The 27,553-nt window shown below is 37.5% G+C and overlaps 1 protein-coding gene across 10 annotated transcripts in view; it reads left to right on the top strand.

The window, feature by feature from the left end:
- NBEA (neurobeachin) overlaps window positions 1–27,553 on the top strand; it is a 458,626-nt gene that overhangs the window by 412,242 nt on the left and 18,831 nt on the right. For 7 of the 10 annotated variants that reach the window (XM_048948342.1, XM_048948328.1, XM_048948360.1 and 4 more), the window contains 5 exons: window positions 16,997–17,086; window positions 18,619–18,811; window positions 22,622–22,693; window positions 25,485–25,640; window positions 26,656–26,826. In XM_048948342.1, coding sequence (XP_048804299.1) covers window positions 16,997–17,086; window positions 18,619–18,811; window positions 22,622–22,693; window positions 25,485–25,640; window positions 26,656–26,826 — 682 coding nt within the window. The remainder of the gene's footprint in view (window positions 1–16,996; window positions 17,087–18,618; window positions 18,812–22,621; window positions 22,694–25,484; window positions 25,641–26,655; window positions 26,827–27,553) is intronic. The other 3 variants (XM_048948371.1, XM_048948337.1, XM_048948312.1) reach the window with 1 other exon arrangement.

The following is a 27,553-nucleotide window of genomic DNA, read 5'->3' as shown; positions in this document are numbered from 1 at the left end:
CTGGTTTCATTGCAACATACTGATTTTGGTTTCTCAGACATCTTTGTAATTTTCTGATACCACAGGGAAATAAAAAAAATAAATAAATAAATTAAAAAAAAAAAAGAAAAGAAAAAAAGAAAGAAAATGAGAGCAAAATGAAAATCTGGACTTAAATGTTCCACAGAACATATAAAACTGAATTTTGTTGTTTAGGTATTGTATGATTAGAATTTGGAAAAATCTCTTGTTTTGTCAGTTATGGTAGCTTCTGTTATTCTGCACAGTGCACAATTGTTTACATGTTGTAATAAGGAGGAGGAAAAACATGTTGTGAAATACATTTTTTTCATTACAACCTCTTACGTTTTATTTTTACTTTTTTAATGTAAAAGCAGTGAGGAGGAAGCTGAAACTTGAAGAACAGCTTAAGGATATTGACTCATTCTTGCTTGACAGGTGAAATCATGGTTGCAGCACTAACCACAGCAATTACAGCATTAAAATGTCAAGAAATTAGAGGTCAGAATAACAGATAATTTTCTTCCTTTTGTCAGATTAAAAATTGACATTCTTTGACAGCACAGGATCTCTAGCTGAGAAAATTATGACAGCTTAACTCATCTTGTACTTGTAAAGCAGTAATTGATAATGAACTTTACTATGACAGTCTTCTCCTGTGGAGAAACATGACAGAACATCACAGGTACAAAGCCTGTATCTCTTTTTAATATGTAAACAGTAGTTATATTGGACATTAGATGTTATTTGGAATCATCTTTACTGTTAGTATACATCATAATCCAAGTCATTTCCACTGGACAGATTCAGCTGACTTCAGAGGCTGATGCTCAGAATGCCAATGTGTAACGAACAGTATCTCCAATCTAGTTTGCATTACTAGTTTTGTAGTATTTCTTTAGGGAAATATAATTGCTCGTCTCCCAATATCTACAATATCCCAATATTCTCCCCAAATATTTACAGCTTTCAGGACCCCCACATCCCGCTATGACTTTTTTTTTTCCTTTTTTTTAACTTCTCTCATTTGCTGCTTGTCCAAGTTGAAATACCTGGAAGAACGTTGAGATTTTTGCAGATACCAACACCAGAACACCTGGAAATCTGAATAATCAGAAATCAGTAGAGTTGTGTTTTTTTTTCAAGTTAGGAACTTGTTTCTGCATGACAGTGTTGTGGCTGGAAAGAAATAGAATAGTTATCCTTGTCATTAGAAAATGCAATAAAAGAGCCGAAATTATGGATCAAACTCAAAGTATTGTTCAGGTAGTATACAGTGGATTGATTCCATGCAATTCCAAAAGCATATATTAAGTATAACCTCATAATATTTCAGGTTTTCTGTTTATTTGTTTAAAATATTGTCAGATCACTATTTATTTCTATACACATTCAATTTGCTTCTGATTAGAACTATTTGAAAACGTAAAGTTAAAAATTATCTTACAGTTGTTTTTTGCACTACGCTGTAAGTTAACTTCTTGACTTCTTTACATTCAATGTGAGCTACAAATGCAGCTAAGCTGCACAGCATGTGGGCTATCCTGCCAGTATGCTGCATCTTCAGCAGAAGCTTGCATCCATTCAGTGTGTTGGGAATCACAGAATCATGGAATCATTAAGGTTGGAAAAGACCTCTGGGATCATCTAATCCAACAGCACATCTACCACCGATATTCCCACTTAACTATGTTCCTCAGTACCACATCTACATATTCTTTGAACACAAGAAAGGAAGGCAAGACAGTGGAAAGTTACTGGTCTCAGATATTTATTCTGAACCTGTTCTGAAACTCAGAATACCTGAGCAAATTGAGAAATTATTACATTGTCAGTGTTTGACAGGCAGTTGCTGTCCTAAGAGTACAGTTTTGCTGGCAGCTAACAGAACATATGGCCTATGCAATATTTATTTTTTTGGTGGTGAATTGATATTTAAATAAGTTGAAAAGTCGTAATCATGCAATAGTCTTACAGTGCATTTCAGTTACCCTCATTTCTGGGTTTTATTTTTCATATTATATTTTCTTCTATTACCTCTATCTTTGATCTGACAAGAACAACAAAGCATCCCTCTGGATCTGCTGTAGTGAAATATGCCCACAGGAAACAGAGTAGATCACATCAGTTTTCACTTTTTTTTTTTCTTTTTTTCCCTTCTTCCTTTTCTCCCCCTCCTTGCTGAAACACTCTGCTACTACAGACGGCTGACATGATCGGGCTGTCAAGACTCAGCAAGATAGATATATCTTTAACAAAGGGAGGGGGAAGGCAAGCCTTTCCCTGGTGGCTGAACCTGGGAAATTTATGAGGAAAAAATTAACACGCTGCTCTAATGGCACTATATAACACTTCCAATGTAACACTAGCCCCTGTGACCGTGTGCTTGTTCTTGCTTTCGCTCGGAGGTATTCTTCTTTATTCTTATTTCATTGGTAACTTGTTAGATCTTTCTCTGCTGGGCACAGTTTCTTTGATGTGACAAGAAAATCAAAACCACCCCTATGGATCTGCTTGATTGAATTGTACCCACAGCACTGGCCACTTCTATATTCAGTTGTACTTAATTGCCTCCATACAAGGAGCAGCCTTTGCTTCCTCTCTTGGAGCAGCACTGACTAGACATGGACATGGGTAGCTGTGAATTAAGTAGGAAACAGCAGGCAGTATCAGTATTTACTTCTTTCTCAGTGAACTGAAGGAATCTGTAGAGCAGAACCAGTCATTCAAGCAAAACCATCACCGAAGTGAAATTATTTTCTTATGTGCTGCGGGCTCTGTTCTTCATTGAGAAATGCGTACTTCAATTGGGTTTTGCCAAGAACTCTACATCCCCTGCATTTCCAAATATCATGTTTTGAAGTCAAATAAAACATTTTTTTCCCACATTTTTGCCCACTTTGGGGAAAAAGCACCCTGCTTAGCTAATAATACTTCTGTTTGTCTGTGAATCTTTTCGGTATGACTGAACCATAGAAACACAGAATTGCAGGGTTGGAAGGGACCTCGAGAGATCACCAAGTCCAACCCCTCTGCTAAAGCACGTTCCTTACAGTAGGTCACACAGGTGGGCATCCAGATGGGTCTTGAATATCTCCACAGAAGAAAACTCTACAACCTCTCTCAACAGCCCATTCCAGTGCTCTCTCATCTTTACAGTAAAAAAGTTCTTCTGCATGTTTTTATGGAACTTCCTATGTTCAATTTTTACACCATTGCTCCTTGTCCTATGACTACACACCACAAAGAAGAGCTTGGCCTCGTCCATTTGCCTCCCACCGCTCTTTAGATACTTATAAACATTAATCAGTGTTTATGATTAACCCCCTCAGTGTTCTTTTCCCCAGCCCTAACACACCCAGTCTACTCAGCCTTGCCTTACACGGGAGACACTCCAGGCCCTTTATCATCTTTGTGACCCTCCCCAGGAGATACCATAAGAAAAATAATTGTATAAGTATGAATGCATTATAGATGGAAACTTGAATATTTTTGAATATTTTTGTGAATCTTTTCTGATCTGAGTTCATGGCTATTCCTGGACCATGCTGTTGTTTGTCTACAGGAATTCATAAACTTTTGATGGTCAAGAAAATGCACAGTTACTAGAATTAAAATAAAATTGTGGCTTATAGGTGGTTTTTGGTCTATGGTGGTGTGTAAAAAGGGATAGGATCTGTTTACTGATCATTGTAAAGGTGATTAAAAAGCTCAGCATCTAGACAGAACTAAGCACCTTCACACAACATGTCAGGTAAACCATGCTCCAGCCGTTCAAACCAAAGAACTACAGATAACTGACTTATTTAGCTGACAAGTCTTCATCTAATCAGTTTAAAAAATATTTCAGATAATTCATTCATCAAAGAAATACTAGGATGAGTTTGTGAATGACTCGTAGCCCAGGAGACGTCTCAATCTCTGAGTATTATTAGGAATAATTTTCTGACCATTTCTCACGCAGTTTACTTATTTCTGTACATTTTTATTCATAACATCCTGGACTTTTACTCAGATCAATTTAAGTGTTTTGCCCGTATAAAAAATCCATAGCCCGTAGCCATTATCAGTCTCTTTTACTGCAAAAGTATGAAAAATAGACCTCTTGTTTATGATCATTTCCTCTTTATTGTTTGGTTATTTTGTTTTTCTCCATATGGATGACAGGTACCAATTATTTGTCTTTAAAATTAGCAGCAAACATTTTAACATACACCCAAAGTAATATTTTATGTGAGAGAGACAGGGAGCAAAAGAGATAGGGTGAAAATTACCCCTGCTGATTGTAAGAGAAATAGCTTGAAGGGGCTTCTTTTTGCCTATTAGCACAGATTTCAGTTATATTACCCTGTCATTACCTCAGCATAAATTAACTATTATTCAAAGCATTTCACACACACGAGTTTATTGAAACAGATAATACTCAGTCTAAGCATCTAGTCATTCATTTAGAAAGATGCAAAGCTGAGCTTTCTAAATGCTTTAAACATATTGATAATGTGCCTCTTTAATGCCATTTTGAAGCCTGTGTACAGTATATCTATATTATTGTTTTCAATTAATGTCAAAAACAAAGTGAAGTTTTGAAGAATGTGTGCTGGGAAATACTCCAAACAGAATTATTTCTTTATAAGCTAAGCCCTGAAAACAACTGAGAACATTTACTTTAAATTTAACAATAGAACCTATTTCAAAACTGAAGTTCTAATATACACCAAAGCTTCACGAATACTATATGACACCTTTCAGTTTGTACCTACTTCTCTGTCAGTCTCTTTCCTGTGGTTTTCCTGTTCTCTGAGATAGTTCTTGTGTCCTGTGGTGGATAAACTGACAGCTGGCAGATGTTTGGAAACATCATAACCACTGAATTTGCTGTAAGAAATATGTGCTTTGCAAACATAAGGGCACCTTCCTAGGGTGGGAAGAAGGCAGGATATGTGAAAAGGAGAGCTTCTGCTTTCTGTTCAGTACATATAGTAATTATTCATAAGGTAAAAAATACTATGTTCATTACATTTTTTTTCCCCACAAATTTGAGATAAAAAAACTAAGCAAGAATAAAATATGTATAGTAGGTACATTGCCTTGCTAAGTCTGTTCTGCATTCCAAGCATTAAAAAAGTCTTCAGTGATCATGTTTTATGTCAATAGTGAACCAGAAGGAATAAAGGCACAGTCAAAATGCATTCTTTAATGATCAAGTGCCCTTCCCTCTTTTATTATTGCAAGATTTCAGAAGGCCTTCCCCTTGAATGTAATATGTTATTCTATACGCTGGTTCACCAGAAATATTTGAGAGAGTTCAGAGAAGAGCATTCCAGTGATGAAAGGACAGAGATGAGTGGTTTATGGGCTCATGCCAGCTGAGAGAGAGATATTATTTGATCTGATATCAGTTTAGCACTTAGATGATCAAGTTCAGGGGAAGTCAGGCTTAATGGCAAAAGTTTTTTAAGATCTGCAGGCTGCACAAATCTCATATGAACAATTGTAGAAACCTCATTGGATGAGTAATTTCAAAATACAATTGGCAATGCATTGTCAGAAAGCATGGTGTGTAGAAAAGCCAAGACTTTTCTATCTGTATATCTTGATCTGCTATGTTACCTTTGTGCAGGTAGCCATGAGAATAATAAGAACCTGAGTATTTTGTCAATAACTCTGTGTCAGTCTGTACCTCTTACAAATTCATTAACTTCCACCCTGAGTCATTCCATCTTTTTTTGCTCTGAAATTTTTGAAAAATCAATACTTTATCTAGGAATTTGTTTTTAAAATTGATACCTTATTCAGTATATGCAATTTAACTCTTTGGAGTTTTTTGCTGTTCTAGCCTTGCTGTCTGGAAAATTGGTTACTTGATCCTCTGCTGACTTACATAGACCAAAGTCATTCAGTAGGTGAAAAAATGCATTCAAAAGATGTGCTGAGCACCTTCCATTTATAGATTTCTACCCTTATTACAACCTACAACCTACAGCCAAAGTCAGCTGAATGTAGTTTAGACCAAATCCCAAAAACTAAGCCCTGACCTAAATATTCATGCTCCTTTTTTAGTTCTTACATTGCAAATTTTCTCAGAACTTCACAGAAAATGTATAAACGTATAGTAATTAATAAAATTTGAAAGAAAGATTATTATTAATGAAAACATGTGAGCCTTTCTTAATACAGTGGACCACACTAAGGAGAAAAATGTAATCAAAGTAGAAGAAAAGTCAGCAAAAAATGAAAAAAAAATTCTTAAAACAGGTGTAAAATCAGTTAATGAAGAGAAAAAATTAAAGACAATGTAGAGGAATTTAAGAATCTCTATTTTGTTTTAAAAATCACCCCCTTCTCAATAAATAAACTTCTTGTGCAGAGGCTTTACACACGTTTATTTTAGATTTTAAAAAGTTTAACTGATTTTTAAAAGCTCATATTTCATCTTTTAAAATAAATAAATAAAAAAAAAGTAGTTAAAGCCAGCTGTAGGAATGCACTGTTAAAGCTCTTAGCCACCAAGAAAAAAATTAATTAGAAAAGAGTGGATGAAATTTCAAAGTTTTAATGAAGCCTCCTGCTGATATTACTGTTGCATTTTTATGATAGGATGCCTATGCTCAAGGGCCTCTGCGCTCCTTAAAAATGACAATTAAAAACATGCAGTATGTCTTAAAGCCAACAGCAAGGGCAGCTAATAAATAGAATTAAACCTGATGAGGTCCCCAATAATTTCTCCCTTCTAATAGCATACAGTAAAATTTTACAAATGCATAGGAGGCAGAGCGCTATTCAGATGACATCAGACTCCCTGAAAACCACGGGAAGCAGCCCAGTGCTACTTCCTTGGCTCCACTCCCAATTATTCCCTAATGCACTTAAAAAGTCTGTGGTACTTGTGTTTTTATTCCCAACCCAGATAGTCCTTCCCTTTGTTCTGGCAACTGCACAGGTGCTGGCACAGCTGGGCTCTTTCTGCTCTTGTGACCTTCCCTAAGCAGCAGAATTAAGAGCCATTTGATCATAGCGGTTGAAAATCAAGGGTCCTTCAGATACGTTCACTCTCCCAGTTTCCTCAGAATAGCACTGGTTTCTTTTTTGCTTGATGCATTGAATGTTGAGAGCTGAGTAGAAATCACAATGGCTGCTTCCACTTTCCAGACAAAGCAGCAGAATAAGGACCAAGATATTCAGGTTTGCTGTTTGTCCAGACAGGGCTTCATGTTTCTTTCCCCAAAGATCTTCATTAACAGTAGAAATTTACTCTTTCCTCTGTCTCAATGAAATGGAAAAATAATGTAAGATTTTTACAAGTATTAACTCTGTTTTGTAGCATTTCTACTCCCAAAGAGTAACTGGAGATTTATTACTGTGGGAACAGTTATAAATAACATTGTCCTCACTGCCACAGAATAAATAGCTTCTGCTTTCAATTCAGCCTTCTGATTAGTGTAAGTAGTGATTCATCAATAATGCTTGAATTTGAATTTTTTTATTATTTCTAAATTATATATATATATATATATACATATGTATGTATGTATGTATGCATATATATTTCCTTCTAGAATGAAGCCCTGAATATGCCCTAGTGTTTAACTGACTAAGCCAGGGTGAGCAGCTTCTCTTCATGTCTGAAGAAAAAAATAAGATGGAGAATAAAGGAGGGGAAATAGAATTGCTTGGGATGATGGACATTTACAAAACTCCTGCCTCCTGGTGGAGGGGATGGGAGATTGAGATGGAGGTCCAGTAGGAATACATAAAAAATGAAAGAGGAAGACAAGACAGAAAGGACACTTGGATTGTTTGGCAGAAGGAGGGACAGAGTGAAAATGTTAATAATGTGGTACCTGGGGACCTTAAAGAAGCTGTGAAGGAATTACCGTAGGTCCACAGAACTCTTGGTATGGTTGTTAATGCAGAGAAATGATGTTTGCAACCTTCAAGAGCTTTATGAGATTTTTTTTTAATCTTGACAATTGGAACTGTACTTTCATTAGTAAATTGGCTGAGGCATTAGTTAATACAGTAAGGCATTTCTACACACACAACACCTTTATTTTAAGTACCTTTGATTGGTAAATTTTAGCAGATCTCTAAATTCAGTGGACGGTGTTTTTAAAAGTATCGATGACAATTTTTAGCCTGGCACAACTGAAACTTCAGGCTTTCTGGCTGCTACTCACTGCTTTTCACATGTGGAAACAATTGAAGCATCCCAGACAGCAGCAGCAGTGGTTGTTTTTTTTTGTTTTTTTTTTTTTTTTTTAGAATGCCTGTAAATTTTAGTGACTGCCAACTAAGGGATGCTAATGACAGTTTTCATATAATTTTTTTATTCTTTTACTTCCTCTTTTTAGGCTTTGGAAAACTGTAGTGGTCAAAATCCAGTCAAAAAAGAAGTTAGCTTTAAAAAATCAGAGGATTTTCTTTTATTTCTTACTCAAGGAAATGTAAAAAAAAATATCTGCTTTAGACAGAATTGAAATAACTTTTCATTGCTGGAGACAATGTGTTTGGAATTCTAGTAGCCACTCAGAAAAGAATGTTGATGTCATAAATTTACTCTGCTTGAAAAAATACAATTTTTCCATTCCAGAAGTCTAAAAATAAATTAAGATTTCAGTATACTGGGTTATATTTCACATGAAAAAAAAAAAAAAGAGAAAAAGAAATTAGTTGACGTATGTCATTAGGCAGAAGAAAGAGAATGCTTGGCTTGAAGGAAAGGAAGGAAGGAAGGAAGGAAGGAAGGAAGGAAGGAAGGAAGGAAGGAAGGAAGGAAGGAAGGAAGGAAGGAAGGAAGGAAGGAAGGAAGGAAGGAAGGAAGGAAGGCAGGATAGCTTGAGGAGGACCTTTGGAAATAACAATTTCTTGAAACTTGAAATTGATGAATCAAGCTCAGAAAAAAATGGAAGTAACAGTTTGGCTGGAATAGAAGTTGATGTTCTGAGCAAGATCTTGGAAAGAGCTAAGTGTGAGGAGTGTCCATTAGTAATAGGATTGATATGAGAGGAGGCAGAGAGAAGTGGTAGAACTGATGTGGTTGAGGTTTGCAAATATTACATAGGACACATCTGCAGTTCTGCATGTTGTGATGCATTGATTGCTGTCACATAAAGGAGAAACATAAAGTAATAATATCAACAGAGAAATTTTATGTTGCAGGTGTATGATTTAGTAATTTGCATTGCAGAATCAAGATGTCAAAGAGAAGCTTGTTCCATAGACTTAAGCACCAGATGGGAAAGATCATCTAGATTGGCATTTTAACCAACAAATCACAGAGAGCTTCTGTCCATGCAGCCTTTTGAATGTAACTGTAACTGTTGGTGTCTGATGAATAGCAAGGAAAATACAGAAGTGTTTTGTCATATAGGTTACAGTTTAAAGGAGAAGAAATTATTTCAGTGACCATAAATATTTGTTATCTAAAACCAATAATAAGAGTTCCTGTTTTTAAATTGATGAGAGGATGTCTTCAGAAAAGACAAAATTGCTTGTCAGATCAAGAGAAGTCCTTGTTTCTGAGGCTGTCCATTGCATAACAGTATGACAATGATTTTAGGACAATTATCAGTCATCTACAAAGTAAAAAACAATCCTGTGACTGACCAGGTTTCAAATCTGGAAGTGTTCATGACATGGTTACATATCTAATGAATTACTGTATCATGCTGTTCCGTCTCGCACAAAAGTAACTTAGCAGTAAAATCTTTTGTAATGTGTTGTACTCAGCAGCTTAATAATGATCAAAGAAACCAGCGTTTTCTTCTATAAACTTAATACAGATTTGGGAGAATGATGACAGAGCAATGATTTCATTTGGCATGACATCAATGAACACACAAAGAGTTTCAGTAAATGTTACCAATCCGAATGGGATAGGAATTATTATAAACATGACTGTAAGAAATATGATTGTCAACTGGAGGAAAATATGGCATAGAACAAGAATGATAAGAAAATTTGTTATATAAAAGAGAAAGAAATTAAAATATTTTTGGATGAAAATCTACACATGATTATAAAAAATGAATGACTTTCTTTAGTTCCAGCTGATATTCAGAGTTTTGCACAGCAGTAATTTTACAAGCAAAGGGATTCTCCCTGTCTGCCTTGTATGCAGTCAAACAGCAGGGAAGGAAAGGCAGCAAAATTGCCATCAGCTGGGAGCAGAACCCGCAGTTTTATAAATTATCACAACTATAAAAAGGAAGTGATGAACAGAGCAGTGTCCCAAGAAACCCCTGTAACAACATTGACCTTGTCAGAGGAATTGGGAGTTAAAACTGTTCACTTCAGAGCATAATAGAGTTTGCTGTAGTTCTTAGTGTAATTTAATGAGAGAATTTCATTATAGCAGTGGTAAACTCTATTGTTCCAGGCAAAGTTGGAAAGATACAAGACACAAGGGAAAGATAGAAATTGTAGAAAAGTTGTTTTTTCCTTTCTTCATAGGTAAGAAGGAAAGAGGCAGTTTCACTGCTTTTCAGTGTAAGGAAGATTTCCACATCTTTCGAGAGAATGGCAACTGCTGGAGGGGAAAAGCAAGTTTTTGTGCTCAGATATGCAGGAACCTCAGAGACACTGGCTTGCACTTGAGAAGGTGCCTGAAAGAATCAGGGACGCTCTTACCCAAACCTGCCCTGGCTGGGGCATAGCAATATTTTTGCTTCACCTTCCCTGTTTCTGTTTGTGAGATGTAGTCACTTTTTTTTCTTGTTTGCAATGCCTTTAACTAACTGTCTACTTAAACTGGGAGGGTGTTTAAAGATTTATGTGCCATGAAAGGCATAGTGAACTGCCAGGAATAAGAACTGGAGAACTATAAAAATAAAAGAGTGAAGAAATAGATACCACAATTACTTAAAGTACACAAGTACTTTAATTAGATAAATATGAAAGCTAAAAGTCAGTGCTCCAAGAAACAAATAAGGTTAGGGATGAACTGATGCCTGTAAAGGGGATGGGAAATACATTCTCCTTCATTTTGCATTTCTGTTTGCAATCGTAGTGGAATGAGAAAGAGCACAGGGTTGGGCTGACTGGGAAGGAGCTGAAGCTTCGCTCCAAGCTATTGCTCTTCTGCTGTGGAGCCTTTTAATTGCACATTGGATCCAGTGAGATACCTCCTGTGTGGGGAAGGAGCTTAAGGTTGCCCCTCTCCACTGTTAAATTAATAAAGTAGTGACCTGCAGAGAAAATCCATTTCTGTGCCCATCTTTCAGTCCCTCGAGTATCTTGATTAAATAACCCACTGTATCAAAGCCTGCAGACTGGTTGAGTCATTGCTTGTCTTTAAACTACAGCGCTTCTTTCCTCAGAGCACACTGTAATAAAATGGAAATCAATACTCTTAACCTAACTTACCAAAAGTCCTGAAGATATTGATGCCGTTTAACAGCTGTAGATGCAAATAAAAAAGCAGTATCTCAAACGACTAGTACAAAACAGTAACATTTGCAAGCTGCTTATGCTACCCACCAAAGGACTGTCAATCACATTCACTGGGAAGAAGTGCTTGGGGCTGCTGAGCGTGCTGGCTGCATGAGCAGGGGAGCACGTTAGAATGCCTGTGTTCACTTCAATGCAGAAATGAAAGAAACTTTCAGGAAAGGCAAATATGGATGAATATGGCTGTGGTGCATATTTCTCAAATGAATATAGATTTTGGTTCTTCCCTGTGCTCTGTCCCCGTGCACAGGGAAAATGTTTTGAGAAAAACCTGACACTTGTACACTGAGGGAGCAAAATGAGCAAGGATTATGGAAATTGACAAAAAGGAACATCACAAAAAAGGAACAAAAGCATAAACTCAGTATATATTTTTGAATGTGTGACTTGTTAGAGTTGCAATCAGTGAAATGAGCAAAACAAAGCCCCTTCACATAGGAGTAGAAGTGTTGTCTTACTACCTGCAGTGCAATCTGGTTTTAGGAGTTTCTTTCTTCCCATCCTACATGACTCTAACTAAAAGCACTCCCACTTTCATCCATCTTGTGCTCTGTGATTACCATGCAGCAAAGGAGTGTTAGCAGGTGAGAGAGCCCTTCTTGTTAATACCTTCCTTCATGATTTTGCTTGCATTTTTGAGAACTCTTTTTGGAGAAACAATATGTTAAAAATAGACTGCATTATAGCTTACCATTTTGTGCGTGTGTGCCAAAGAGCAAACAAAACCTTCACTTTAATGATGTTTCCATACATATCCATTCTCATATTTTCATCTAGAGCTTGTAAATTGTGCTCCAGGGCTGCCCCTAAACCAGCTGCTTCTCTTCTGGGGTCTGCAGCACACATGGAGCTAAACTGGTAGGAAGACCCTGCACTGGGCACAGTTAGTGTATGTGGTGCTTACAACCAACCCTTTCACTCTGCAGCTGTGCTCCTGCTGGGTCATGCTGATTGTTACTGGAGTCTTTGCCTGCTAAGAAATAGTATTTTTGAACCTGAAGGAACTGATTGCTTATTTAATGACACACTTGATTTATATTTCTTTCAATCTGCATTCTTAAGTAGAGAAAAATAACTTGGTAGACTGCTGTGAGAACAAAACAGACATCTCTTCGTTCCTCCTGAAGCTGGCACTGAGGACTTATCCTCCAAGCGGTGGAGTATCCCACTATCCCTGTGAATGTGCAGTTTGCCATTAAGCATAAAAACTGGAACCCAATAACTTCTTTCCTTTGAGCAAAACGTGTTTGGGATATTACTCACTGTAACTAAGAAAAATGTTTTTCATTAGACTGGGTGATTTTTTTTTTATTGATTTCCTACTCAAAATTATACATAAGCATAGAATACAAATCTCTATGTATTATTTTTAAATGACTAATATTAAGTGCTATGAAGCGATGTTTTGCTTGCTATCATAAATTAGGATGTATGAGATATATATACATATAATTATTTTAATCTTTGAATTGTCAGCAAGTTTGCAGATGTTTTTGTTTCCTTGTTCGGACTTATGGTTATCAATAGACTGAGGCCCATTTTATCTTTCTGCAATATGATCATATCCTAACAGCTACTCCCTGAAGTGTCTGCAGTACAAATCTCATTTTATGTGTATTAAAAACAGTAGGGAATCTCAAATCAGCTCACTAAATAGCTTTCCTGCAACACCTTATTAAGAAAGTGGAAACTAGTATAGTTGCCACTTTGCTGTTTCAAAAGCATTAAATCTGGCAGCCATTAAATTCCAAGCTTATGTTGTTTGTACACAAAAGACATTTGAAGGTGAAATGAGAGAAAAAAATAGTTTTATTAAAATACATGTTAAATTAACCAGAATATGTGTTTTAGGGAGCTGTGCAGCACTTTGAATATGTTACTCAAGATCTGATGGGAGAAAAGTAATTGATTAATTAGACCAAAATTTTTAAAATAAATGTATCAGAAATTTTATGATTTACAGTTCAAGAAAAGCTGTGGTGTATCTTAAGGTTTCAGATTTATTTCACATACAACTGTAGTTTTCTGGTAAACAAATCAATGCCTTACACTGTTATTCACAGATCTGCTCTATACCTTTTAGTTCCATGTCATGATCTGATAACACACGGCATTAGGAATGCCCTTGGGCCAGTCCCTTATCTCTGTGTGCTTATGGTTATCTTCTGTGTAAGTTTTAACAAGGTTTCTCTGTCCTTTTCATGTGTTTTGAAATTTAGAGAGGAGTAGCAGTTCTAGCTGTGCATCTGTGGAGCATTGCTGTGCCATCAGTGTCTTTAAAGAAGCATCGTTCAGTTTCTTTAAGCATCCAAGAGTTCCCAGTTTTACAAATGGTACTTTTGAAAGAAAAGGATAGCATTACTGATCAGAGGGTGGGAGAGTGAGAGTTGTCCTTGAAAGTGCAAGGTAGCAAAAGCATTGAACATTTCCTCATTGTCAGAATCTTGGTTCTGCACTTGTTCTGAGTATGGAAGGAAGGATTTGGCATTCAGCCCTGTGGAGAAGGACCTGGGGGTCCTGATAGATGTAAAACTTAATATGAGCCAACAGTGTGCTCTTGCGACTCGGAGGGCAAATGGTATCCTGGGGTCCATCGAAAGAGGGGTGGCCAGCAGGGACAAGGAGGTGATTGTCCCCCTCTACTCTGCTCTTGTGAGGCCCCATCTGGAATGCTGCGTCCAGGTCTGGAGCCCCCAGTACAAGAAAGACAGGGAGCTGTTGGAGAGGGTCCATAGGAGGGCCATGAAGATGATCAGGGGACTGGAGCACCTCCCCTATGAAGACAGGCTGAGGGAGCTGGGCTTATTCAGCCTGGAGAAAAGAAGGCTGTGGGGTGACCTCATTGCAGCATTTCAGTACCTAAAGGGAGCCTACAGAGGGGAGGGGAATCAACTCTTTGAAAGGGTTGATATGTGTAGGACGAAGAGAAATGGTTTTAAGTTGAGGGAGGGAAGATTTAGGTCGGACATCAGGGGGAAATTCTTTACCCAGAGAGTGGTGAGGTGCTGGAACAGGCTGTCCAGAGAGGTTGTGGATGCCCCGTCCTTGGAGGTGTTCAAGGCCAGGTTGGATGGGGCCCTGGGCAGCCTGGTTTAGCATTAAACGTGGAGGTTGGTGGCCCTGCATGTGGCAGGGAGTTGGAGATTCATGATCCTTGAGGTCCCTTCCAACCCTGGCCATTCTGTGATTCTGTGATTCATTTATGTGTTTTAAAACATGAGCGTATAAATAGATATGTGAATATTTGCCAGGACATCTTTAACTGTAAAGTAACAGTTACTTTTGACAGTTGTGATTGAAGCATCCATCTAAAAAATTCCTGTTGATTTATTATTTTGTTCTGTTCCTCTTTCTTTTCCCCTGCTAACATCATAAATCCACCTGGGCTGGGAGGCAAAGCCCACAGAGTTATGTATGCAGAATTGATAGCCCCAAAATCAGAATTTGCCGACACTGGACAACACGAAAGTACATGTGTAAATTAGAATCAGGCTGTACTTAAAAAAAATTAATAATTCATTTCAGTGTGCCTGTGAGAGGACAGAAGTATCATTTATGGGATCACTTAAAGGGTGGTAGGGAAAGATCTGGGTTTTGTTCAGAGTTGCTGCCAAATATAATTCACACTCTTATTTCATCACATAATTCCTTCAAAAATTAAACGAATAACCTTGATAATTATTTGGAAAAAAAAAAAAAAAAAAAGGAAATTACTTTTCTCAAAATATTATTGGCAGATCTGTGTGGGAACATGTATCATGCAGCGCCTGGTGTTGCTGATATTAGTCGTCATCATTTTGAAACCAAAATCCACAAGCAGCTATAATTCTATTACAATAAAACTTAGGAAATCAGTTACAGAGTACTGAATGTAATGGAAAATACTGCTTTGATTCAAACTGAATTTAATATTCCTGTAAAAAAAGTGTCTGCATGAGTGACAGTTTTTACACAGCATGTAAAGGGAGACTGTTTGTGTGTTACTACTGTATGGATGTGTACAAACGTACACACATATGTCCACACAAACACATTGGTTTTGTATATAGTCAGTCCATGATTTTAATTCATCAGCAAATGTTGTTAATAAAAACAAGGAAACATACGGGTTCCCCAGAAAGCAGCCTAAAGCCTGACCTCAACTAGTCAACAAGGAAGAAATTCCCTGTACTGGTGTAAACACATCATCCAGTGTGTTAGGCTACAAACCATGGAAAGTCCTTCAGCTTCTTTACCAGACTTTGCATTCGGTTTCTTCTTTTGTTAGCAGTATTTTATTAATCAGTCTAGATCATCAAAAGTGGTGGACGCTGTGACGTGTCAGGAAATCTCTAACATCTGTTCTGGCTTCTGTGCTGTGGACTGCAGGAATGTGCAGGCTGGCTTGTAGGAATCATGAAATACGTTGATTGAAAGGATTCTTCTGTAAATGAAGTATTTAATGTGCTTCTTACCTTTTTGAGTTTGAGAGAAGTAACAGAATTTACCAAGTTAGTCATGTTTTTAGTATTTTTTCATATTTTGCATACAGTAGCAAATGAAAAATTCATAAAGCTCACAAGAAAAATATTGAGGGTCAGTAGTGCAGAGTACAGTACGTATGTAAGTACATACATGGAGCATTTCAAAATCCACCAGTTTAGCTTTTAATGGGTTCTTTGTTCTTGATTTTAAAGGATCAAATAAAATAGCACTTGTTTGAAAAATAAAAGTTCTTGAACTCTATTGATCTTACAAGGAGCGATCTTTTGCCAAAGTTTTTAAGGATGTATCCTAAATATATTCGTGTTTAAATGAACTGTTTCAATAGCGGAAGCATCACAGTTGGACTTGCTCTACTCTTTATTGAGTTACTCTGTATTTATTTTGAAAGTAAGCTGATGCTTCATGGAATAAATTGAAATGGGTAAGTTTTCTCTACATAACTGTGAAGTCTGAAAGCCCACAAAAAAGGTTGCAATAGAATTAGGCACAAAATACTTGGAGAATGAATGCAACTTGGAAAGATTTTTACAGTAGTCTGAATGCGCCTGGCAAGATTTGTTTCTGGCATTTTTTTGTTTTAACCTGCTAGTGTTGTTATTGAAATAGTAATTATTATGCTGTTATTGTATTTTATACTTGAATGTTGTTTCTCAGTTTGCTTTTTTCCCCCCCATTTAAGATTCCAGAGGCTTATTTTATTAGAGATCCTCATACTTTCCTCCTTACAAAGGAATTTATTAAGGTATATGTGTTCTTTTTAGAGCAACAAAGCTCTCGAGACCTGAACTGCATGTCCTCACAGGTTAACATTTTCACATATAACGCCAGTTACTGGAAATGAGCCTGGTTAGTTGAGTAACCGAAGCATGCTTGAAAGGAGAAGCAGAGCTTGTCTACAAAATACTAACACTTGGCTGAGTCTGCAGCCTGGGAGGAGAGCACCGGGTGAATTTTCTGGACTTTTTTCATGGCTGACTTGGGATGTGCCTGCACTGTCACTGAGTGTGTTGACCTCTCTCCTTGACGCATATTGCTCCTGACAGTCCCTCTGCCTTCCCCGCAGGCCATGGAGGCGCAGATCCAGAACTTCGGGCAGACGCCATCGCAGTTGCTCATTGAGCCCCATCCGCCGCGGAGCTCTGCCATGCACCTGGTGAGACATAGCTGCTGGTGGGGAATTCATTGCCTTTGAATCGGAGGCTTCTTTATAGGTCATCAAGTGTCCCTTTAAGGAACGCTTTAATGCCCTCCACTGCCCATACAGCTGTACACAGTGTGGCAGAGCAAGGTGGAATTTGACTAGCCTTAACTTTCTGTAGTCCTGGCTTTTCCTGCATAATATTGCATAAAAAGGCTCTTTCTTCATAAATATGCACTTCACAAATACATGTTTAGATTCTTATTTCTGCAAATAATGGGAATGACTCCGGGCTCTTCTTGCAGTGAGTCTGTTGTTATTTATTTATTCATTTATTTTTGAAGGAAACTTTGTTAGGGGGTGATATATGGACAATGCCTGCTTGCCAGAAATGAAACAATATAGTTCAAATCGTGCTGGAATCCTCCCTTCTGTTCCCCTGGGAGAATACAATTTATACTTCTTTCTAATTTCAATTTGAACTTCAAAATTCATTCCCAGTATGTTCTTTGTGCTTCTTGCAAAAAATTATACAAAATAGCAAGACAGAATGAGACAGATCTCTGTGTTACTCAGTGCCTTTGATTAAATGCTTAGAGCTATATTTTTTCCTCTAAGCTTTGTAAATCAAGAGTAATGCATACAGTAATTTCATTAATTTCATCTGTTCACAAGGAACTCACGTTTCTGGTTGCACACTATGAAAATGGGAATTGGTCTGGAAATGCCAGCTATGTTGTTACAAGTACTGTGTAGACGTTAAACATATATTTTATATTCTTAAGGTATCGATAATAGATGTCATTTGTATTTTATATTTATATTTAAAGTTATATTCAAAAGGAAAGGATTATTTGAACTTCTAAAAATACACATATTTGTTATAGCACTGGTTGAAAAAAGTAACATTAAGAACAGTACATGATATAATCTCACGTGGTAACACCACTGCTGTTTGTGAAAAATTATCTGTGTCACCTGTAGAATCACTGAACTGACTTATAATTGCTTATGAGTAATAAGTAAATGCTTTGCACAGAATTAAAATGTCTCCTGATGTTTAGAAGTGATGTATTTCATATCATTCATTAACATCAATCAATTAAGAAAAATCAAATATCTGAAAAAATCTAAATCTGAAATTTTGAGTTCCTCTTAAAATTTCTTGTTTTCAGCCATTATAACTTGTAGCAATTACAAATGGATTCTTTTATTTTACTCATATCTCTATTGTATGGATACTAACTGCTGTATCATTTTGCATTTTACTGTGTATTAATTAATGCTAGCAATCATTATGTACCCTGTAATGATAACCTGGTGAACCCTTGCCATTCCTATTCTCTACTTGTCCTCATGTAATGATCCAATATTAGCTTCTGATCTTGCTCTCCTCTGTCACTAGTGTAGATGCACAGGTAGCATTGTTTTCCCTGTATGTGCACGTGTTTGCCTGCTCTTTTTAACCTCGTTTTCCCTCAGACCTCCTCACTAATTGTGTTATCCCTTCTGTTTTCTTCTGCTCTCTTCTCCTTTCTACTCAACAGTGTTTCCTTCCACAGAGCCCCCTCATGTTTAAAGATCAGATGCAGCAGGATGTCATAATGGTGCTGAAGTTCCCATCAAACTCTCCGGTCACACACGTGGCAGCCAACACGCTGCCCCACCTGACAATTCCTGCCGTGGTGACCGTCACCTGCAGCAGGCTCTTTGCTGTCAATCGGTGGCACAACACAGTAGGTAGGTCCTCACAGCTGGATTTCTTTCAAAACTGAAGATCTTAACAGTACAGCTTTTAATTTTGAGTGGAGATAGGTAGATATGAGTTAATCTCACTCACTTGCGTGTGTACAAATACATAGCAAACGTACAGTTATTCTGGTTTCTGTCAAATATTCAAAGCTTCTGTTTACTCTGCTGTCATCCCTAGAAACACTCTCTATAAGAGCAGCACATTCCCATGGCAGCCAGTCGATTTGTAGTTACATCAAGATCAGACTTTGATATAATAATTTTCAGGAGCACGCTGCTGTTCTTGACACAATCTATATCAATGTGTTTCAGGCTTCAGAAAAATGTACTGGCATGCATCACTGTCTACTGCTTGTGAGAGCTTTCAGGCCTTCCTCTGGGTCACGGCGTGGTAATGTGGGACCGAAAGCAAACTGAAGGCAGGATTGTTCTGAACAGAATTTTCCTCATTCTGTCTCAAACTGAATGAAATCAAAAGCCCATTTAGTGGGGTCAGGCCACGTTTCCTTTCCTGTCCTTGCTCACTTCTCCATTGCCACTAGGACTCTCCTGTCTCCTCCCCATCCCTGGAGGCATTTAAGGCCAGGTTGGAATGGGGCCCTTGGGTAACCTGAGTGGCAACCCTTCCCAATTGCAGGAAGGCTGGAACTAGGTGGGATTTAAGGTACCTTCCAACCTAAGCCATCCTGTGATTCTATGGTGCTTTGATTCCTCTCCCGGCCTTGCAAGTACACAGATTGTTCCATGCATTGCTGAAAATGTGGTGGACCACAAGCTGCAGCCCCACTCAGGAATGAAGGTGTCGTTCTGCTCTGATGGCCCTCATGCTGCAACATATGGAAATTTTTGAATGTGTCTTACCACCTGGAAAAAACAAGAAGTTGCCTCACGTTTGAGAGTGTGACTCAGTAGCTGATTCGGAAGCTTTGTCAGGACTGAGCAAAAAAGAAAAATCCATCCCCTCTTTACAGCATAGGAGGACTCCCTGGGCAGAAGTAGGCCCTTCAGGAGATGAAGTAGTGAATTTGAGTTAAGAAGTCTCCCTCCAGTAGAAGTAAAGGAACTCTAGATTAATTAGAGGTTTCACTGCCTTAACTATAGACATCTCCTCAGTAAATAAGTCAAGTGAAGTAGATCCCATCTTTTTTGCACAAGACTAACCAAGGACTTGTGTTAAAAGTCATAATTAGAGGTCTGAATGGGAATTCCCTTACAGGCATGCATTTAGAGGAACTATCAGTGAGAAAAGTTAATACCACACTGAATTCTTGAGTAGTAAGAGAAGCTGTAATTGGAATTTTATTCTGACAGCTAAATAATGTTAGCATGAATATTAAAATTTCACACATATTCAGATGGTTCCTATTTTTTTTTTAAAGAAACTCTGTGTGTTGGTTTATAGAATACAACTGAAATAGAACAGAACAGGATACCTGGTTGCCTTTCACAAACTTTGAATTTTTGATACTCCAACAGGTGCAATGGCATCAGATGTAAACATGTTTTGCCCATTTCTTTAAAATGAAAAATTAAGGAAAAAAATAGTAATTTCTTTACATAATTGTCCTCAAGGAAAGAACTAAGTGTCAAAAATGATTCAGAGATACAGAAGCTGCCCACTAGTATTTTAATTTTAATTATTAACAATATTTGTCTGATCTGTAATTGATTCCCCTATATTTTTTCAGGGATGCTGCCTAAGTACTCTGCAATTATCAACATTCTAGACACTTCCGTATGAGGAGGCTCATTTAGTACTTTTCTATTTATTTTCTTACTACATGGTCACACGAGGGAAAACCAAAATTCCTACATATACTTTTCTGTGAAGGAGTCAAAGTCACTAAAACAATAGTATCCTGAAGTTCAAGCGTTTTCTTAGCAATTATTATTTAGAGAAGTCTTCTAGTTCGCTAGAAGTCTTGTTGGCCTTTATAATGCCTATAAGTTGTGGTTTAATTTTCCGTACACAATCCTGTCACATAGTAAATATGCAGAATTCACATTGTGAACCAACCATGGAAAAAAAAAACAAACAACCTCAGGTATAAATTTAAATGGGATAAATAATTTCTGAATATATCGAAATAGCAGGAAACAGGAAAGAAAAGCTGTTTGGAAAATCAAAATCTGGTCATTTCATTTCAGGAAGGGGCATCAGTTTTCTAGTATAACCATCTTTTTTTAATAAATCATAGGTCTAGCATAAAGGATATCTATACACACACCCCTTGTTGTAAGATTTCTGTAAGGATTCAAGAGTTCATACACAGTAAAAGTCATTTACATGCCCATGTCACAATGAGATTTAGTGAGTCGCAGTAAATTCCAGTAAAAATCTGTCCCAGACTGATTTGCTTTTTAAAAAAGAGAGAGAAATGGAGGAAGGATAAGGAGAAGTTATAAGAGCGATGTTTTTCAGAAGCTGACAGGGTCAGCTGTAGGCCTTGTGGAGTTTTGTTTTGCCTTCTCAAGTCACCTATTGCAACAGTAGAAAATAGCAATTATGACTGAATACAGAGATTGTTAATGGAGTGTTCCCAATGTATAACATAAGACAAAAGAGTTAGAAATATGAACAAATCCACAGTAGGTCAAGGAACACAGAATCACAGAATCACAGAATGGCCAGGGTTGGAAGGGACCTCAAGGATCATGAATCTCCAACCCCCTGCCACATGCAGGGCCACCAACCTCCACGTTTAATGCTAAACCAGGCTGCCCAGGGCTCCATCCAACCTGGCCTTGAACACCTCCAGGGATGGGGCATCCACAACCTCTCTGGGCAGCCTGTTCCAGCACCTCACCACTCTCTCTGTAAAGAACTTCCCCCTGACATCCAACCTAAATCTTCCCTCCCTCAACTTATAACCATGTCCCCATGTCCTGCAGTTATCAACGCCTTTCAAAGAGTTGATTCTCTTTCTGTTTCTAGGCTCCCAATAGATATTGAAAGGCTGCAGTGAGGTCACCCTCCAGGCTGAACAAGCCCAGCTCCCTCAGCCTGTCTTCATAGGGGAGGTGCTCCAGTCCCCTGATCATCTTCATGGCCCTCCTCTGGACCCTCTCCAACAGCTCTCTGTCTTTCTTGTACTGGGGGCTCCAGACCTGGACGCAGCATTCCAGATGGGGCCTCACAAGAGCAGAGTAGAGGGGGACAATCACCTCCTTGTCCCTGCTGGGCACCCCTCTTCTGATGAAGCCCAGATTACCGTTTGCTTTCCGAGCTGCAAGGGCACTCCAGTCTCAATCATCAGTTTGCTCCGAGTTTGTTCTCAAGAACTTTATATCTCCTCTTATAGAAGATATTCTTGTGCAACATGGCAGTTCTAGACAAAAAAATTTCTTTTCTTCACGGACTATTGTGACTTACACAATGGGAAGGGTCTTCAGAAGAGCCAAAGCAATGCTATAAAGGCCTGAAAGCAGATATTACTAAATATTCAGTCCTTGCTGCAAATTAGAACATCTAAAGGACTGCTGAAGATAGGAATGATTATGATAAATTTACTGTAGCCTTCAATTTCCCTGCAAAATATTCTAGATAAATCCACGCAAAGGCCCAAGTTTCTCCACAGAGATTTCAGTAGCATTCATACAGTTATAATTTCTGTTTCATAACCAAAGAGTAGAGTAGTAGCAGAGAGGAAGAAATATTTAAAGACTCATAGAACAAGAAATAGTAAGAAGTATTATTTGGATATAGTAATTTCACTGTAGTTTTAAACCTAGAAAAATCATAGAAAAAAATATAAGATAACAAGGTTCCTATGTTCTTTATTTTCCTTTCACATTTAGGCCTTCGAGGAGCCCCAGGATATTCTTTGGATCAAGCCCATCATCTTCCAATTGAAATGGATCCATTGATCGGTATGTCAAGATAAAAACATAGAAATATATTTGAAAATGGCATTTTCAAAAATTGTTGATTAAGATGTATTTGTATACTATGCTTCTTTTAACATAGAACATAGGAAAATATTTATTTTTGTCAGTCCTAGAAAATAAAAAGCATTACCTATTGATGCTGAATGGACTGCAAGTGTTATTTGTTATTAACATCATCAGCAATTGGTATTTAAGAAACAACTAATTAAGTCAGCTACATTGTCAATCCGTATTTATAATTCTGTTCTCTTATCAGGTCACATTAATAAAATAAAACGTGAGGGTCTGGCAGAGCTCACGGTTTTTAGTTTCATACAAGCTCTCTGTATAGCAGTTAATGTAAACTCGTTTCATTAATTTATGATTGGGATTTTCTTAGTAGGGATTACTAAATTAATAGCCCAATTATTGCATTTTAAATTGTTGTACTACTAATCTACAACAATTGTTGTACTACAAATCTAAAAATATTTTTAGAAGTTGACTATTTAAAAATAAGTACCAGCTGAAATTGTTAGAGTGCTATTAATAAAGGTTGTGACCCCGTGCTTACAGTTGATGGTATTTCTCTTTAATTGAAACTGTTTGCTTTATCTATGTAAATTTTAGTAATAGGTACATTCTTGAGTCAGAAATTGTGGGTAGGGATGTTTCTTAGAGCAAATTTTGAAAGACCACTGAGAAAAAAGCAAGCGTTTTTGAACATCTGTAGATGAAAAATTCCTTTTACTAGTTGTCAGTATTTGTGATCGAAAGATTTGTGTACAAATACCTCAGGAGAGTAAATTTTATCACTCTATATGCTTCGTTTTCTCATATAAAGACAGTGTTTTTGTTAGATTTTCCTCTCAAAAGCTGGCAAATTACTATTGTGCCCACCTGTTCTGAAAATCTGAGTAATTTGTTATATTTCATTGGATGGCCATAGAGTCTCTGGTGATTTACATTTGTTTTCTTGAAACATATGTAAACCTGGTATTAACATGTATAAGGAATTTTAAATTAGTGGACATTTTTGTTAAGTCTCTTATTTCATGCAGTTGTGAGAAATTTAAGTAGAATAATCAAAAATGGGGACAAAAGAAATTTCAGAGCATTATGTGCAATAAGTCATGTTCCTATGGACACATTCTCTCTGAGTGATTTTGGATGTGGTGCTTTGGATGTGGTGAGTTTTGTTCTCTCTGAGTTTAACATTTGGATGTGGTGCTCAGGGACACGATTTAACGGAATGATTTGTTAGAGTTAGGGTAGTATGGTTAGGTTGTGGTTGGACTTGATGATCTTGGAGGTCTTTTCCAACCTGAACAATTCCATAATTATATGATTCTGTGATCTCAGCTAGCTTCAGTCATTGGAAGTTAGTTGTAAAGATTTCCTCTATAGCTACTGTCAGAAGTGAAACTGTCCTCTGGAATTGTATAGCTCTGAGACAGCTATTTCAGTGTGAGATGACATGCTATTTGAAGCGATGTCTCTACAGGGAGTACAAATGAAGTGCAGGTAAATAGCTTGTATACCAAAGTGTTAGAATATTAATACTAGGTGAGAATACACCTTTACTGAATTGCTAAATCCTGCTTCTAATGCAATGGGAAGTCAAGAGCAAGTTAGTTAATGACTCACATTCCTTCTTAACTGCTCCATTTGACATATGGGATGGTTGGCTTCAGTAGTAATCATTCCTTTTCCCTCTGAGGGAATTTCCAAGTATTGCCTATGGTGTGAATACTATTCCTTATGGCCTGTGTTTAGTTTTGGGCCCCGCACTACAAGAAAGACATGAAGGACTTGGAGTGTATCCAGAGGAGGGTGACGAAGCTATGAAGGGTATGGAGGACAAGTCATATGGGAAGTGGACGAGGGAGCTAGGACTGTTCAGTATGGAGGAGACTCAGGGAGATGTTATTGCTCCCCAAAACTGCCTGAAAGGAGACTGAGATGAGGTGGAGATTGGCCTCTTCTCGCAGGTAACAGCAGTAGAACAAGAGGTAATGCATGAGGTAATTGCGTCAAGTTCCACCAGGGGAGGTTCAGCTTGGGTATTAGGAGAAGCATTTTCTCCAAAAGTGTGGTCAGGCATTGGAAGAGGCCACCCAAAGAGATGATGGAGTCACCATCCCTGCAAGTGTTCAAGAAATGTGTGGAGGTGGTACTTAGGGAACATGGTTAGCGGACAATACTGGTGGTGGCTGGACAGTTGGATAGTTGGACTACATGATCTTAGAGAACTTTCCCAACCTTAATGGTTCTACGATTCTATGATTCTAATAATTATAGTAATTGGTTGAATCCTTATTTTTGTTTTTAATCCATTTAATAATCGGAAAGTATGGAGGGCGTAGGGGTCACACAACACAACCTGTGATATTTTCTGTAGCAGAGGTACCAATCAGCAAGAACTGAATCTGTGGTACTATTAGCGTTGACTTCCATCACGTTCCTGAAATTCAATTTGTTTTTGAAGAGTTCTTCAGCAGAGAATATAGGGTAAAATATTGCCACATATTATGCAGTGCATCAGGCAGTTTATGAGAAATTGTCATCTCCTGTAAAATCTTTTGTCTTATTCAAAGAGTAACCAGGAATCTCACAATATTTTTTTATTTCTGACACCCATATAGACAGCTCTAAATGTTCATATTCAGAATGCTTACTCAACAACAAATTCACAGTTCATTGAAAGTTAAATGTATTCATTTTCCCTTGTAAGTGGATGACAGGAAGGTGTTGGAATGGCTTACTTATAAAAATGGTTTGCATTTTGTTACAGCCAATAACTCCGGTGTGAACAAGCGGCAGATCACAGACCTGGTGGATCAGAGCATTCAGATCAATGCACATTGTTTCGTGGTCACAGCAGACAATCGCTACATTCTTATCTGTGGTTTCTGGGACAAGAGTTTTCGAGTTTATTCTACAGAAACAGGTGACCTAAGTACAACCAACTGTGTCTCCCTAGGTCACAAAGTGGGCTGCTGTCTTAATACAACTACGTTTAATACCTCTTATATTTACATTTATACCTACACCCATATATATACATTTAATACCTATATTTAATACTCCTCAATAAATTATGAAACACTGTTTGTTAAATCCTTTGTTATTGCCTGAGCATAATAGATAAATAGGATGCTTTCCTTCCTTCCTTCCTTCCTTCCTTCCTTCCTTCCTTCCTTCCTTCCTTCCTTCCTTCCTTCCTTCCTTCCTTCCTTCCTTCCTTCCTTCCTTCCTTCCTTCCTTCCTTCCTTCCTTCCTTCCTTCCAAAATGAAATATGTAATAGGAAACTGAAAGGCATGCAATTTTCTTAGAGGCTACTATTCAAACTGTAGTTATATTCAAGTGAGCTGATTATATCAGAAGGATTAACAAAAAGTTTAGTTACGATATTTTAATGGCAAAATTATTTTTGTCTCTATTTATTTGGTGTACTAAGAAAGGAAGCTGCATAGCCTCTTCTGGGAGCCAATTTTTTTCTTGTTTTTTTGTTTTTTTTTGGTCAGATGACTTAGCCTAACATTCACTATATTGCTAAAAACTGTTTTCATTATTGGAAAGGAAGAGGTGATGGTTCATATACTATCTTATACATGTCATTCATGAAGCTCACAAATAGTATGCTAGCATCATTACTTAAATACTAATGGAGCATTAACTCCACTTAGTATTCAGTGAGTGCAGCATAAACTTGATTTTCAGATATAAGTCTTTGATTGTGGATTGATATAGAGCATAGACCTCAAAAGGAATATAAAGGGGAAAAAAAAAAGAAAAAGCTTTATCTTCATAATTTTTTGGTTTTATTGTAGTACACAGGGAATTCTAGTTAAGAGCGTGAAGTAAAACATACATTTCAACTGAATTCTGCTAATGATTTAGTCATGTCACAGTGCTGCAAATACTCAGAAAACCTGAATTTTTATTACTTTTCACTCACCAGGAAAACTAACTCAGATTGTGTTCGGCCACTGGGATGTTGTCACTTGCCTTGCCAGATCAGAGTCCTATATCGGTGGTGATTGCTACATTGTGTCTGGGTCTCGTGATGCTACATTGCTGCTTTGGTACTGGAGTGGCCGACATCACATTATAGGTGACAATCCAAACAGCAGTAAGTATATCCTGTACAGAATACATCCCTGAGAGGTCTTCTGCCATGGGTATTAATTTTTAGAATCTCTTTTGTCAGCCTCTAAAGACATTACCATACTTAGCAACTACTTGCAGGTTGGTATAAGAGCACCACATGCTAAGCAGTTCACCGAGTACAAGCTAACAAAATACTTAAACAGTTTGTGCATGGTGGCAGATAATAATATGAGGGTAATTTTTAAATTCAGAACTGCACTTATCACTTATAGCGTCATGTCATTGTGAGCAAGAACAAGATGGTTATAGCCTTTAAGTGACAGAATGTATATCAATATATTTTGATTTTTCATTCACATATATATATATATATTTGCATTTTAATGTATTCTTTTTGTACCACAGCATGCTATATCAGCTGCTTGCCTATTCAAACAAGGAATGTCTCACATGCCTTGGAATTCAATGAGTCTCTTTGAGAAAGGTCTTTCTGTAGCAAGCAAACCTTTGAAGAAGCAGTGCGACTGAATAAAAATAGAAAAAGATGAAATGTCAGGAAGAGTTTATGTTTCATTTGTAGAGGACTAAGAGTACTTTGCAGTGTAAAGGGGACACAATAATAATTTGTACAGAATATTTCAAGTGCATCTATCTATAGAAGGATATAGAAGGATACTTACAGAAGTGCATTAATTTGCAAGGTTCCCAATGTGACCACAGTGATAGACAAGGGCAGCTTTTATCCTGTC

The sequence above is a fragment of the Lagopus muta genome, chromosome 1, assembly GCF_023343835.1.
Source record: "Lagopus muta isolate bLagMut1 chromosome 1, bLagMut1 primary, whole genome shotgun sequence".
NCBI lineage: Eukaryota > Metazoa > Chordata > Aves > Galliformes > Phasianidae > Lagopus > Lagopus muta.
The sequence above is the reverse complement of the archived record's forward strand: the minus strand, read 5'-3'. Positions and strand labels throughout refer to the sequence as shown.